Source organism: Schistocerca cancellata, chromosome 1, assembly GCF_023864275.1.
Source record: "Schistocerca cancellata isolate TAMUIC-IGC-003103 chromosome 1, iqSchCanc2.1, whole genome shotgun sequence".
Lineage (NCBI taxonomy): Eukaryota > Metazoa > Arthropoda > Insecta > Orthoptera > Acrididae > Schistocerca > Schistocerca cancellata.
Genome location: NC_064626.1, coordinates 312,084,392 through 312,101,219, shown reverse-complemented (window position 1 = coordinate 312,101,219; position 16,828 = coordinate 312,084,392). Strand labels below are relative to the sequence as shown.

Below are 16,828 nucleotides of genomic sequence, written 5' to 3'. Positions count from 1 at the left end.
TAGGAAATTACATTTTAGGATCTTACTTCATCTCAGGCCTTCTAAATTGACATTCGCATGCACACTTTCTGCCGGCTCTTCTAGAAGAGGTGCCTCTGAATATTCGACAGTGTATGTGGCTGCAATACGATGGTTGTGCAGCTCACTCGTCCCGTGTTGCAACGCAAATACTGAACTTTCCTGGACGTTTGATAGAACGAAATTCTATAGTCAAATGGTCTGCCAGCCCCCCATCACCCCCCCCCCCCCATTTGACTCCTCTTGATTTCTTTTTTTGGGGACCACTCAAAGATGCTGTCTATGACGAATACCCAAGTACCCCGGACGATATGTGTTGTCGAAGCGCCTGTGCATGCTCTACCATATCATCCACTGTAATTACATCTGTTCATCATTATTTCTAACGACGACTGCAGATGTGCCTTTCGGTCCATGGTCAACAGTTTGAACACATGATTAAATTAAGGATAAAGTTTTTTTTTTTTTAGACAAAACTTATGTGATTTTCCTGGCTACGAAATCATTGTTAGTCAATTGTTTACTTCATTTGCGTATGTACAAAATTGCCATGCAATGTCAACAAAGAAGCATACAGCCACGTACAGGAAAACATACAGATCTTCCATCTAAAATTCAGATATTTAATACAGTAGTTGATTTTTGCAGCGTATACGAGCCTTTATTTTTGATGAATGACCAGTTGATTTATCTGTTACAGCCCACGTAAACCTAGGAGAATACACAAATGTAAATAGTTTTCCGAAGTCCTTTGTGATGCCCTAGGTTCTAGCGTCTGTCGTATTTCCATACACAACATTCGTAAGTGAACCTGCATCTAGGTAGTAAGTTGGTTCAGTTAGAAATAGAGCTTTATTCTCGTAGCGCAGGCCTGCCTTGCGGCATACTGCTACGCAGCGTGGTCCGAGACACCTAGGTGGCAATATTTGCACAGCAAATGCCGTTTCCAGCCACCCAGCTCTCACATTCTACGATATTTCTCGAATTTTTGTATAATAGGTTTCAACGTCAACATTAACAAAAGTTTGCAAAAAAAGTACTTACTTCAATATCTCACAAAGGGAGGACCACGGCGTTTGGATCACAGATTTAGAGTTCGTGGTGATCACGTCGGCCGGCACAGTAGCTCAGCGTGTTCGGTCACAGAGCTGGTTGCTCTCTTCAAATAAAATAAGAGTGAAGGGATCAACGATAAACTTCAACATGTATCATCTGACGTCAGCCACGACCAAATGCAACGAACAATAACGAACAAAATGAAAAAGATGTGCTTTAGTATTCGCGCTACGTAAGACGAACGCGTGTGAGGCAACAGTTCGACTCCCGCTCGAACTTACAGCACGGGACGTCCACAGCGTACAACAGCACAAGAAGACCGATATCTCACCATCAGTGCTCGCAGACGGCCACGGAGTACTGAAGGTAGCCTTGCTCGGGACCTTACCGCAGCCACTGGAGCACTTGTCTCCAGACACACAGTCTACAGACGACTGAAGAGGCATGGTTTATTCGCCCGGAGACCTGCAAGGTGCATTCCACTGACCCCTGGTCACAGGAGAGCCCGTAAAGCTTGGTGTCAAGAACACAGTACATGGTTCTTGGAACAGTGGTTCCGGGTTATGTTCACAGACGAGTCCAGTTATAGTCTGAACAGTGATTCTCGCCGGGTTTTCATCTGGCGTGAACCAGGAACCAGATACCAACCCCTTAATGTTCTTGAAAGGAACCTGTATGGAGGTCGTGGTTCGATGGTGTGGGCTGGGATTGTGATTGGTGATCGTACACCCCTGCATGTCTTTGACAGAGGAACTGTAACAGGTCAGATGTATCGGGACGACATTTTGCACCAGTATGTCCGCCTTTTCTTGGGTGATGGATGAAAACGCAAGGCCCCACCGAGCTGCCATGGTAAAGGAGTACCCGGAAACAGAACATATCAGGCGAATGAAGTGGCCTGCCTGTTCTCCAGACTTAAATCCCATCGCGCACGTCTGGGATGCTCTCAGTCGACGTATCGCTGCACGTCTTCAAACCCCTACGACACTTCAGGAGCTCCGACAGGCAATGGGCTTCACCACAGCAGCTGCTCGACCACCTCATCCAGAGTATTCCAACCCGTTGTGCGGCCTGTGTATGTGTGTATGGTGATCATATCCCAAATTGATGTCGGGGTACATGCGCAGGAAACAGTGGCGTTTTGTAGCACATGTGTTTCGAGACGGTTTTCTCCATGTATCACCAATACCGTGGACTTACATATCTGTGTCCTGTGTGTTCCCTATGTGGCTATGCTACTAGCGCCAGTTTCGTGTAGTTTCACGTTGTGTGGCACCACATTCTGCAATTATGCTTAATTTATGAGCATGAGTGTAGATAGTACCATACTTGAGAGTATTACCATATTGTTGCTTTGGCAGGTGTGGTAGCCAGCTTGGTCAACAAGGGTCATAATCCACTTGACAAACTGCTATGGAGAATCATAGGGACGTCAATGCCACATCATGTATCCGTAGGTGATAAACTTTCGTAAAGCAAGGAAGATTAGTGTTTCGCATCGTGTCGACATACTAGAGACAGAGTAGAATCTCGGGTTGCGAAAAAGTAGGAAATCAAAGTCCTTTGAAAAGGCAAATTTTAATCTGGGTGACTGGACGGTCGTTTGAACCTCGCTCCGACAGAAATACCCTGTCTTCAACAATGAGCCAGTTCGCCACATGGAAACATTTCTTCTGTTGTGGAAACATATCGAAATGTTGGTTCGTCATCCAGAAGATTCAGGCATGCATGGGTGACGCCAAATATTTGACCGACCGATATAAATTATAGATTTTAGTCTTCTTGATCGCAGTATAACATATAAACACTAGATGTAAATGAGCGTTTGGTGTCATTGGCCGGGAGGCCCCTTGCGGGGCAGGTCCGGCCGCCTTGGTGCAGGTCTTATTACATTCGGCGCCACATTGGGCGACCTGCGCGCCGGATGGGGATGAAATGATGATGAAGACAACACAACGCCCAGTCTCTGAGCGGAGTAAATGAAGAACGATTACTGTTGATTAGCAACCACCCTCAGATCAAATTCATACTGTAATTGGTACCTAAATACTGTGTTAACCACCACAGCATCATTATTAAGCTTCGCTTGTCTATGTCCAAAAGTTTATCGAAGAATGGCTGTTAGCGTATATCACCAATAGAGTCTCCTACAAGTTTTATACACTAACAGTCATGCTCTGATCAGCCTTAAGTTTAAATACCGCCTTCACAACCTAAAGAAAATTTTCTGTGCTCAGGGGAACCCAGGTAGCAATGAAAACCAGATGTCGGATACAAGTGACTAATCGTGACTATGGAATATATAGATGCCACATTTAGGGAAATTAAAAGGACCTTTGCATGAAAGAATAGGATATGCAAGAGTATTAAAAGTTCAGCTGACAAGTCAGTGGTAACAAGGACAAGCTGATAAGTGGAGGAATATACGACTATACAAGGGAAACGAACTTAAAGAATTCTTCTTCTTCTGTCCTCAATTCATAGGCTGGTGGGAGCAATTCTTGTTTTCCATTTTTCCCTATCGTCTCTAAGTCAGTTTCGGTTCTTGTTTTACCTTCCTGGTGTATTGAATTCTTAGACTTCCTCGTGCATTCTTCCTAATTTCTTTTCCCCTCTATTAATTTCGCAATGAAGGGCAATGTCTGTATAGGTGTCCAAAGCAGCGATTCCCCCTCCACAACAGTCTTTTCTCTCCTGCGTTGCTGAATATTTTCATTGATCATTCTCTCCTTCCATGACATCTTTACAACTATTCTGCAACACCCTCCCTTAAAAGCCTGTAGCCTTTTCAGTTCTCGCTCACCTAGCGTCCGTGTCCGCGAGTCATATAGGGTAACATTCCAAATAAAAGGTTTACACACTGTTCCCTGGTGTTTGGTCTAATATTTTTCGGTGTTAGTAGCTTCTTCTTGCTGAATGCTATTTTAGCTTGTGCATTTTTGCATTTAACCTCTTAATCTGCCATTCTCTGCTATTCTACTGTCCAAGTACATAAAGCATGTGACTTGCTTCAGATTCTCTCCATCCTGACGTAAGTTTGCTGTTGTTGGAACTTCCCTACTTAAGGTGACTTCGGTTTTCTTCTTATTTATTTTCATATTGTTCATGTCTTCTACGGTCTCTTGGAAAATATTTCCAGATTAGGCAAACACTGCTGTATCATCTGAAGATCTAGGCATTTTTTATGTTTTCCCCGTATGTAGTTATTCCTGCAACATATACTATGTGATCAAAAATATCCGGAGACACCCAAAACACGTTTCTCATAGTATGTGCACTGTGCTGCCACCTACTGCCAGGTACTCCTGCCGGCGACCTCAGTAGTCATTAAACATCGTGAATGACAAAATGCGACGCTCCGCGGAACTCACGGACTTCGAATGTGGTCAGGTGGTTGGGTGTCACTTGTGTCATACGTCTGTACGCGAGAATTCCACACTCCTAAACGTCCCTGCGGCCACTGTTTCCGATGTGATAGTGAAGTGGAAGCGTGTAGGGACACGTACAGCAGAGAAGCATACAAGCCGACCTCGTCTGTTGACTGACAAGAGACTGCCAACAGTTGAAGGGGGTCTAATGTGTAATAGGCCGACACCTATCCAGACCATCACACAGGAATTCCAAACTGCATCAGGATCCACTGCAAGTAGTATGAAAGTTAGGCAGGAGGTGAGAAAGCATGTATTTCTGATCGAGCGGCTGCTTATCAGCCACACATCACGCCAGTAAATGCCAAACGACGCCTCGCTTGGTGTAAGGAGCGTAAACATTGGGCGATTGAACAGTGGAAAAACGTTGTGTGGAGTGACGAATCACGATACACAATGTGGCGATCCGATGGCAGGGTGTAGGTATGGCGAATGCCCGGTGAATGTCGTCTGCCAGCGTGTGTAGAGCCAACAGTAAAATTCGGAGGCGGTGGTGTTATGGTGTGGTGGTGTTTTTGACGGAGGAGGCTTGCACCCCTTGTTATTATGCGTGGCACTAGCACTACATATGCCTACATGAATGTTTTAAACTGCTTCTTGCTTCCCACTGTTGAAGAGCAATTCGGGGATGGCGACTGCATCTTTCAACACGATCGAGCACTGTTCATAATGCACGGCCAGTGGTGGAGTGGTTACGCAACAATAACATCCCTGTAATGGACTGTCCGCCACAGAGTCCTGACCTGAATCCTATAGAACATCTTTGGGATGTTTTGGAGCGCCGACTTCGTGCCAGGCCTCACCGACCGACATCGATACCTCTCCTCAGTGCAGCATTCCGTGAAGAATGACTGCCATTCACCAAGAAACTTTCCAGCACCTGATTGGATGTTTGCCTTCGAGAGTGGAAGCTGTCATCAAGGCTAAGGGTGGGCCAACACCATATTGAATTCCAGCTTTACCGATGGAGGGCGCCACGAACTTTTAAGTCATTTTCAGCCAGGTGTCCGGTTACTTTTGATCACATAGTGTATTATGTATCTTTACATTCGTTTATTGGATTCTCAGCGTATACGTTGAAGAGCAAAGGGAACATGCTGATCACCGGCGGTCACAATTTATTCTTGCAAAGCTTGGGTCACTCTCTGAAAGTGAAGACAATATTACAGAAAGAAAGAAGGAAGGAAGTAGTTGAAGATCAGATGGGAGATATGACAATACGGAAAGCTCTGTAAGATAACACTGAAAGATCTAACTCGGCACAAGACACTAGGAGTAGATGACATACTCTCAAAATTACTGAGATCCTTGATGGTTCAAATGGCACTGAGCACTATGGGACTTAACATCTGAGGTCATCAGTCCCTTGAACTTAGAACTACTTAAACCTAACTAACCTAAGGACAATAAACACGACCATGCCCGAGGCAGGATTCGAACCTGCGACCGTACCAGCAGCGCGGTTTCAGACTGAAACGCCTAGAACCACTCGGCAACACCGGCCGGCAGATCCTTGATAGAACATGACCTGATTCATAAGGTATGCAAGATATATGAGGCAGATAAACAGCATCGTATTTGAAGAAGAACGTAACAGTTCCAGTTCAAAAGAAGGCTGACGGAAATGAACACACTGAGGTGCAAAAGTCACGGAATATCTCCAGTTATCGTGTCGGATCTGCTTTTGCACGGCGTAGTACAGCAACTCGACGTGACATGAGCTCGACATGTCGATGGAAGTACCCTGTACAAATTTTGAGCCATGCTGCCTCTATGGCCGTTCATAATTGCGAAACTGTTGTTTGTGTAGCATTTTGTGCACGAACTGACCTCTCCATTATGTCCCACAAATGTCAGATGGGTTTATGTCGGCACTGTTAGTGCCCAAATCAGATTGTTCTTCAAACCATTCGTGAACAATTGTGACTCCATGATACGTTTTGGAACATGAAGTCCACGAATGGCTGCAAATGGTCTTCAGGTTGCCGAACGTAACTGTCTCGAGTCAATTATCGATTCAGTTAGACCAGAGAACCCAGACCATTCCATGTAAACACAGCCCACATCATTATGGAACCGTCATCATCTTGCACAGTGCCTTGTTTACAATTTGGGTCCCCAGCTTCGTGGGGTCTGTGCCACACTCGAACCGCACCATCAGCTATTACAATTTGAAATCGGGACTCATCTGACCATGCCGCGGTTTCACTGTTTTCCAACCGCCTAGGGTCCAACCGATAAGGTCACGAGCCCAGGACAGGCGCTGCAGACGATGTCGGGTTTTTGGCACAGCCACTTGCGTCGGTCATCTGCTGCCATTTACGCAGATTTTGCCGCACTGTCTTAACGAATACATTCGTTGTATGTCCCACATCGATTTCTGCGATTATTTCACACAGTGTTGTTTGTCTGTAAGCACTGACAACGTCGCAACCGTCGCTGCTATTGGTCGCTAAGTGAAGACCATTGACCACTGTGTTGCCCGCGGTGAGGAGTAATGCCATAAATTTGGTATTCTCGGCACACTCTTGACACTGTGGATCTCGGAATACTGAATTTCTTAGCGATTTTCGAAATGGCATGTTCCATGCATCGTCTCCAACTATCATTCCGCGTTCAGAGGCAGTTAATTCCCGTCGTTCGACTATAACTACGTCGAAAATCTTTTCGCATGAATCACCATAGTAAACATGTCGGCTCCGCCAATGCTCTGACCTTTTTATATCTTATGTACATGATATTACTGCCATGTGCGTATATGTATGTCGCTATCGTATGACTTCTGTCTTCTCAGTGTATTACCGGACAATCAGTTTAAGAATTCGTGGATACAAAGTACCGACAACGTTTATTTACAGAAGAATTGAAAAAAAAGGGGGGGGGGGGGGAACCGACATCGGGGAAGAACAGTTCGGGCTCCGGAAAACTGTAGGAACACGGGAGGCAATACTGTCTAATGTATTTATCTTAGAAGTCAGTTTTAAAAAAGGCAAACTCTACATTTAGAGAGTTAGTAGATTTAGAGAAACCTTTTGTCAACGTTGACTGAAATTTCCCCTTCCAGATTCTGAAGGTACCAGGGTAAATTTATACAGGAAGTGAGATGTTATCTACAAGTTCTGCAGAAGTCAGATTGTAGTTACAAGTTTCGGAAGTATATAGCATACTCCCGATGTGATTAAAATTGTACATAGTGTAAGCAGTAGAGAAATTAAATCAGAATGGTATTAAAGCTCAGACGTTTGCTATGACGTAGTATTTATGACAGAGACCCCAAGGAACTTGAAAGATCAGTTGAACGGAATGAGTAACGGTTTGAAAAGAGGTCGTAAGATGAACATCAACAGATGAAAAATGGCGGTAATGGAATATAGTCGAATTAAATCAATTGACTCTGAGGGAACACTAAAAGTAATATATGAATTATATAATTGCAACAGGAAAATAACTGTCCATGGGCGAAGCAGAGAGAATATAAAATGCAGACTGGCAATAGCAAGCGATTCTGAAAAAGTGAAATTTGTTAACACCGAACAGAATTTTAAGTTTCTCGAAATTTGTTCACTGATTGCCAATTCTTTGATATCAGCTGCGTAGATATACTACCTATTATTGACATGAAAATTTCTGTCGGACCGGTACTCGAACCCAGATATCCAGCTTATCACGAGCGGCCGCCTTAACCATTTCGGCTATCCACGCACGCTTTCCGGACCGATCCAAACCTCCATACATCACACCTTCTACATCCCCTAACGCTCACAATATTACCTGGATTCCCGCAATAGACAGTGAGACGACGTCCAACGTTATTCTCGTCGTTTTGGCTGTCTGTACTTACAAAACTTATTTTACAATGTCTGTTCCTTGAGACATGCATGCCTGCCTGATAAACAGACATTGAAAATTAGTAGAAATTATGCGTTAGGAAGTATTTCTGAACGTATTTGTCTGTAGCATAGTCTTGTACGGAAATGAAACGTTGACAATAAACACCTCAGGCAAGAAGAAAATAGCTTTTGAAATGTGGTGCTATAGAAGAATGTTGAAGATTAGGTGGATAGACCACGTAAATAACGAGCAGGTATTGAATCTAACTGGGGGAATGGATCTGAAGAATGGATCCATTAATAGTTGGTAGGACACATCCTGAGACATCAAGAAATCGTCAGTGTAGTAATAGGGGGCTAGTGTGTGTGTGTGTGTGTGTGTGTGAGAGAGAGATAGAGAGAGAGAGGGGGAGAGAGAGAGAGAGAGAGAGAGAGAGAGAGAGAGGGATGGTGGAGGGGGGAGGGGGGGAAGCTGTAGAGGGACGGCAAGGCGCTTATTCTAATGAACAGAGGCTGCAGGAGTTACGCAGAGATGAAGAAGCTTGCACAGAATAGACTAGCGTAGAGAGCTTCATCAAAGCAATCTTCGAACTACAACGTATATACAGGGCTATTACAAATGATTGAAGCGATTTCATAAATTCACCGTAGCTCCATTCATTGACATATGGTCACGGCACACTACAGATACGTAGAAAAACTCTAAAGTTTTATTCGGCTGAAGCCACACTTCAGGTTTCTGCCGTCAGAGCGCAGTGAGACAAAATGGCGTCAGGAGCCGAGAAAGCGTATGTCGTGCTTGAAATGCACTCACATCAGTCAATCATAACAGTGCAACGACACTTCAGGACGAAGTTCAACAAAGATCCACCAACTGCTAACTCCATTCGACGATGGTATGCGCAGTTTAAAGCTTCTGGATGCCTCTGTAAGGGGAAATCAACGGGTCGGCCTGCAGTGAGCGAATAAACGGTTGAAGGCGTGCGGGCAAGTTTCACGCGTAGCCCGCGGAAAATTGGCTCATGCCACAACTGGAGACCGACAGCGCCGACTTCATCTTTCAACAGGATGGTGCTCCACCGCACTTCCATCATGATGTTCGGCATTTCTTAAACAGGAGATTGGAAAACCGATGAATCGATCGTGGTGGAGATCATGATCAGCAATTCATGTCGTGGCCTCCACGCTCTCCCGACTTAACCCCATGCGATTTCTTTCTGAGGGGTTATGTGAAAGATTCAGTGTTTAAACCTCCTCTACCAAGAAACGTGCCAGAACTGCGAGCTCGCATCAACGATGCTTTCGAACTCATTGATGGGGACATGCTGCGCCGAGTGTGGGAGGAACTTGATTATCGGCTTGATGTCTGCCGAATCACTAAAGGGGCACATATCGAACATTTGTGAATGCCTAAAAAAACTTTTTGAGTTTTTGTATGTGCGTGCAAAGCATTGTGAAAATATCTCAAATAATAAAGTTATTGTAGAGCTGTGAAATCGCTTCAATCATTTGTAATAACCCTGTATGTATATATATATATATATATATATATACAGTTTATTAAAAACAGCAAACGTGTATTCACTCTGAACCGTCTAAAATCTCTTTGCTTTACAGTATTACTACATCTGATGATGATAGATTCAGATTTTATCAGGATGCAGAAACATTACATGGCACAATGTATGTTTTCCACAAAAGAAAATTCATCAGTTTTTCCACAGAATGTGAAGGTCATATCGCCTCTTACTTACCAAAGCTCCACTTGTACTTCAGCTCCGAGTATGTCGATGGCATAACTGAAAAAGAAAAGTATTTGTATACAATAATAATAACAATAATAAAGAAATTTTTTGATAATAGAACGTGCGAACTATTACGTAATTGTTTGTCTAGAGCCAAACATGCGTTGTTCTGAAGAAAGACGTAATCTTATGAATGTTAGTAAATCAATAATTATGACAAAGAGGCTATAGTATACTGTAAAATTACTACTTTAGGTGAATACAAGAGCACACATCAAGTAGTTTCACGACAATTACAGCACGGCTGAAATTTAATCATTGTAAGTTCAAGAAATACCATTATCGGCTTAACCTAAGCGCCACCCCTCTACATCTTTGCGGAGAGGAAGAAGATACACATACATACACACGCACGCACGCACGCACACACATACACACACACACACATATATATTACCTTATTTGCAAGCAATCTCCGGCTCCCTGGACATCATCTCCCAAGCAGCCTTCACATAGGGTTAGCATCCAACGATATAGCAAAGTATAAACTGCAGGACGTGTTCGTCAACAGTGCCAACACCCCGATATAGCTCCCTGGGCTGCTAATCTAATGCTCTTAGCAATCAGACTGCCAGGGGAAATCCAAAGCTCAACTAACTGACCATCTTCAGACGTGGTACTCAACATAATACGGAACGCTCAAGCTCTAAATGTACGTTATTATGTACCTCCTATATGCATTTGTCTGAATACTGGTGTAACTAATCGTATGGCTGTAGTGCCCAAGCCTGGTTCTTGTAAACTATACTCCTGCTCTGTCTAGATGGTACTTACACACCTACACAAATATTCAGTTCTCTATTCGTAGTTTTTGGTACAATTATTGCAGGACATACAAAAGAACATTTTACTGTTAGTTTAGATATATAGTCACAACATGGATTAAATTGAGAATATCCCAAATGCGTACCAACGGCATTTTATTATTTCTTATTTTGTTACCAGAAGGATTTTTTTAACATACTACCTCTGTGTATCCTTTGTTACATTTTCGTCTTGTTTACTCGCTTCAGTATACAGTGATTGTAAAACTTGTTTTATGTCGCTTTTAGTCCTTTGTAAAGCAATCTAACTTCGTACCAGAGTACGACTTACACTAATGTCTACTTTGAATTGTCAAAGAAAACTGTAATCTGTAATATAACATTTACAGCGTTCAGTTGGCTGTATGAGCACGTCCCGAGAACTATTAAATTAAAATACATTGTTTCCCCACAAATTAATTTTGTAATTAATGAAAGTATACAAAAACTACCATCGTCTTAAATATTCTTTGCTGTAAACTGATGCGCTTTGGAATACAAATTAGACTTACCATAGAGGTATTCGATTATCATAGCAATGCCGTACACCTGAAAAGAAACGGAAGTATTATCAGTTCAACGTCGTCAACGATTACTTCACAATGCCGGATGTCGGATAAAGACAAAAGAATAACATAATTAACATCACAAATGTCCATCACACATAATTTCATTTCATAATTGGAGAATTACGAGGATAAGGTAACGAGGTTGGTACAAAATTAAAGGTAAAATCATATTTCTCACGATATTTTGCATTTACTTTAATGTACTTGAGATTACCTTTTATTTATTCTCTCGAAAAAGAAATCATTTCCATTATATTAACAAAACTAGGAATAATCCCCCTCCTCCACCACCAAGCCATGTTTTGAGGTTAGGAACAGGAAAATCGGCTATGAAATGGTAGGAATAATTTCAAAGCTAAGCTCGTATACTGTTGTCTTCGCAACTAGTCACAGTGTCAGCAGTCACGGGTCAGTTCTCTCATACACAGCCATGTATGTTGATACAAAGTCCTCACGTACTTAGTTTACAACTTGGGTGTCGTACAGTTACGTAAATAAAATGTTTTATCGTCACACTACACTTGGTTGTACCTATTTACACAATATGAGTGATACACATCACCTGTAACTGCATGTTGCATCAGATCGAAATTTTCGAAAGACTCGTTACCATAATTAGCCCTCTCTATGGCCATATCACTTAACAAAATTTTCTGTTGTTGTTGTTGTGGTCTTCAGTCCAGAGACTGGTTTGATGCAGCTCTCCATGTTACTCTGTCCTGTGCAAGCCTCTTCATCCCCCAGTACCAACTGCAACCTACATCCTTCTGAATCTACTTAGTGTGCTCATCTCTTGGTCTCCCTCTACGATGTTTACCCTCCACGCTGCCCTCCAATACTAAATTGGTGATCGCTTGATGCTTCAGAACATATCCTATTAACCGATCCCTTCTTCTAGCCAGGTTGAGCCACAAATTTATCTTCACCCCAATTCTATTCAATACCTTCTCATTAGTTATGCTATCGACCCATCTAATCTTCAGAATTCTTCTGTAGGACCATTTCGAAAGCTTCTATTCTCTTCTTGTCCAAACTATTTATCGTCCATGTTTCACTTCCATGCATGGCTACACTCCATCCAAATTCTTTCAGAAACGACTTCCTGACACTTAAATCTATACTCCTTCTTAACAAATTTCTCTTCTTCAGAAACGCTTTCCTTGCCATTGCCAGTCTGCATTTTACATCCTCTCTACTTCCACCATCATCAGTTATTTTGCTCCACAAATGGCAAAACTCCTTTACTACTTTACGTGTCTCATTTCCTAATCTGATTCCCTCAGTATCACCCGACTTAATCGACTACATTACATTACCCTCGTTTTGCTTTTGTTGATGTTCATCTTATATCCTCCTCTCAAGACACGGTCCAATCCGTTCAAGTGATTTTCCAGGTCATTTTCAGTCTCTGACAGAATTACAATGTCATCGGCAAACCTCAAAGTTTCTATTTCTTCTCCATGGATTTTAATTCCTACTCCAAATTTTTATTTTGTTTCCGTTACTGCTTTCTCCATATACAGATTGAATAACATCGGGGATAGGCTACAACCCTATCTCACTCCCTTCCCAACCACTGCTTCCCTTTTATGCCCCTCGACTCTTATAACTGCCGTCTGGTTTCTGTACAAATTGTAAATAGCCTTTCGCTCCCTGTATTTTACCAATACAACCTTCAGAATTTGAAAGAGAGTATTCCAGTCAACATCGTCAAAAGCTTTCTCTAAGTCTACAAATGACAGAAACGTAGGTTTGCCTTTCCTTAATCTAAGATAAGTCGTAGGGACAGTATTGCCTCACGTGTTCCAACATTTCTACGGAATCCAAATTGATCTCCCCCGAGGTCGGCTTCTACCAGTTTTTCCACTCGTATCTAAAGAATTCGCGTTAGAATTTTTCAGCTGTGACTTATTAAACTGATAGTTCGGTAATTTTCAAATCTGTCAACACCTGCTTTCTTTGGGATTGGAATTATCATATTCTTCTTGAAGTCTGAGGGTATTTCTCCTGTCTCATACATCTTGCTTACCAGATGGTAGAGTTTTGTCAGGGCTGGCTCTCCCAAGGCTGTCAGTAGTTCTAATGGTATGCTGTCTATTCACGGGGCCTTGTCTCGACTTAGGCCCCTCAGTGCTCTGTCAAACTCTTCATGCAGTATCAGATCTCCTATTTCATCTTCATCTACATCCTCTTCCATTTCCACAATATTGTCATCAAGTACATTGCTCTTGTATAGACCATTTATACACTGCTTCCACCTTTCTGCTTTCCCTTCTTTGCTTAGAACTAGGTTTCCATCTGAACTCTTGATATTCATACAAGTGGTTCTCTTTTCTCCAAAGGTCTCTTTCATTTTACTGAAGGCAGTACCTGTCTTACACTTAGTGAGATATGCCTCTACATTCTTACATTTGCCCTCTAGCCATCCCTGCTTAGCCATTTTGCACTTCCGGTCGATCTCATTTTTGAGACGTTTGTATTCCTTTTTGTCTGCTTCATTTACAGCATTTTTATATTTTCTCCTTTCATCAATTAAATTCAATATATCTTCTGTTTCCCAAGCATTCCTACTAGCCCTCGTCTTTTTACCTACTTGATCCTCTGCTACCTTCACTATTTCATCCCTCAAAGCTACTCATTCTTCTTCTACTGTATTTCTTTCCCCCATTCCTGTCAATTGTTCCCTTATGCTCTCCTTGAAACTCTGTACAACCTCTCGTTTAGTCAGTTTATCCAGGTCCCATCTCCTTAAACTGCCACCTTTTTGCAGTTTCTTCAGTTTTAATCTACAGTTCATAATCAATAGATTGTGGTCAGAGTCCACATCCGCCCCTGGAAATGTCTTACAATTTAAAACCTGGTTGCTAAATCTCTGTCTTACCATTTTATAATCTATCTGAAACCTGTCAGTATCTCCAGGCTTCTTCCATGTATGCAACCTTCTTTTATGATTCTTGAACCAAGTGTTAGCTATGATTAAGTTATGCTCTGTGCAAAATTCTACCAGGCGGTTTCCTCTTTCATTTCTTCCCCCCAACCCATATTCACCTACTACGTTTCCTTCTCTTCCTTTTCCTACTATCGAATTCCAGTCACCCATGACTATTAAATTTTCGTCTCCCTTCCTTATCTGAATAATTTCTTTTATCTCATCATACATTTCTTCAATTTCTTCGTCCTCTGCAGAGCTAGTTGGCATATAAACTTGTACTACTGTAGTAGGCGTGGGCTTCGTGTCTATCTTGGCCGTAATAAGGCGTTCACTATACTGTTTGTGGTAGTTTACCCGCACTCCTATTTTTTATTCATTATTAAACCTACTCCTGCATTACCCCTATTTGATTTTGATTTATAATCCTGTATTCACCTGACCAAAAGTCTTGTTCCTCCTGCCACCGAACTTCACTAATTCCCACTATATCTAACTTTAACCTATCCACTTCCCTTTTTAAATTTTCTAACCTACCTGCACGATTAAGGGATCTGACATTCCACGCTCCGACCCGTAGAACGCCAGTTGTCTTTCTCCTGATAACAACGTCCTCCCGAGTAGTCCCCGCCCAGAGATCCGAATGGGGGACTATTTTAACTCCGGAATATTTTACCCAAGAGGACGCCATCATCGTTTAACCATACAGTAAAGGTGCATGCCCTCGGTAAAAATTACGGCTGTAGTTTCCCCTTGCTTTTAGCCGTTCGCAATACCAGCGCAGCAAGTCTGTGCAGCAAGGCGTGGTTAGTGTAACAAGGCCAGATCAGTCAATCATCCAGACTGTCTGGCCTCTCAACAGATACCCCTCCGTTGTGGTTGCACCTACGGTACGGCTTTCTGTATCGCTGAGGCACACAAGACTCCCCACCAGCGGCAAGGTCCATGGTTCATGGACCTTCATTTTCTGTTATTCGGTAGATATTGTTTGTACTGATAAACCAACATTTGTCTGTATGAAGACAGGCATTTAGTCAATATTTCTGCTCTCCTCGCCTACTGTGTGTTTGTTTCAATTTGAAGAATACCGTAGTATATTTTTACGTAGCTTCCATCTTGTATACCGATCTTCCACAGTCCTGATAGTCTGTGCAATATATGACTGAGCTTATAAGCGGCACACTCGCTTACAACAGCTGGGCAAATCCGCCATTCCAGAACACTGTCTTGGCGGTCATCCTATGAAACACAACAACACAGAAATTTTTGCATACACTTCCAGCTATTGGGATGGTTTTGTTTAAGTTCTGCATGGAATCCTGCTCTCTCACTTGACAAAAAAAAAAAAAAAAAAAAAAAAAAAAAAACCAGAGGGACGGAGTTCATGTTACCTCACCCGTCGTTTATTATGAGGGTTGCCCAGAAAGTAATGCACCGCATTTTTATTTTCTCACCCGAAAACAATACTACGAATGCGAAACGTTACGTATGTAATACTTGAAGTCTTCTGAGTGAGCGTCCCAAGTTTCCCTCACTTCCGACAGGGAGAGTATCTGCAGGAGAGTTTCAAAATGGTGTCTATAGGTGACGTACATTACAAGCAACGCGCCGTCATTGAATTTCTTACTGTAGAGAAAGAAACTGTGGGGAATATTCACAAACAAAGTCTATGGAGCATCTGCTGTCGACAGAAGTACAGTCAGTCCCTGGGCACAGAGGATGAGGTCATCAGAAGCCGGTTCGGCGGAACTCCACGATTTGCATCGGTCGGGAGACCATCCACGGATGTCACACCTGACTTGTTGCAGCGATATGATGTATTTCGCGAGGACAGACGTATTACGACTCGTCATTTGGCGCTGCGTCTGTCAGCAGAGGAAGTGTGGATACATTTATCCGTACTCTTGGATATTCAAAAGGATTGGTACCGACAAGGCATATTCGCCCTTGTTTCGCGCTGGAGGAAGGCCATAGAACGGCATGGAGATTTCTTGGAAAAATAAGGTGTGTAGATAAAACACCATTCTTTCGTGTGTGTAATCCTCATAATGTTCAATAAAGGTCGAAGAAAAAAAATGCGGTGCATTACTTTCTGGCCTCGTAATTTCACTATCGATAACTTCTGAAGTTATCATCATTGATTTGTGACAGCGGTAGTGTTTACAATATATATGTGTGTGTGTGTGTGTGTGTGTGTGTGTGTGTGTGTTATCTTTATGGAGTTTCTCTGAAAACCGAGGTTTTAATTGAGCTTGCACGGCTTTTACTTGCTGCAGTTTTGTCTTGAAAATGGCAGGGCGTGTTGCTGTCGAAGTATCGGTGGTTGTCGGCGACGCCAGCCGGCTACAGTCCCGTAAGTTATTTGAACAATGTATAGGCCGGGAGAAGCT

The 16,828-nt window shown here is 42.7% G+C and overlaps 1 protein-coding gene across 1 annotated transcript in view; it reads right to left on the bottom strand.

Annotated features, from left to right (window-relative positions):
- LOC126172823 (uncharacterized) overlaps positions 1-16,828 on the bottom strand; it is a 103,243-nt gene that overhangs the window by 58,477 nt on the left and 27,938 nt on the right. The window contains exons 3-4 of the mRNA XM_049920910.1: positions 11,453-11,489; positions 10,087-10,131 (exon numbers count right to left, since the gene is read on the bottom strand). Coding sequence (XP_049776867.1) covers positions 10,087-10,131; positions 11,453-11,489 — 82 coding nt within the window. The remainder of the gene's footprint in view (positions 1-10,086; positions 10,132-11,452; positions 11,490-16,828) is intronic.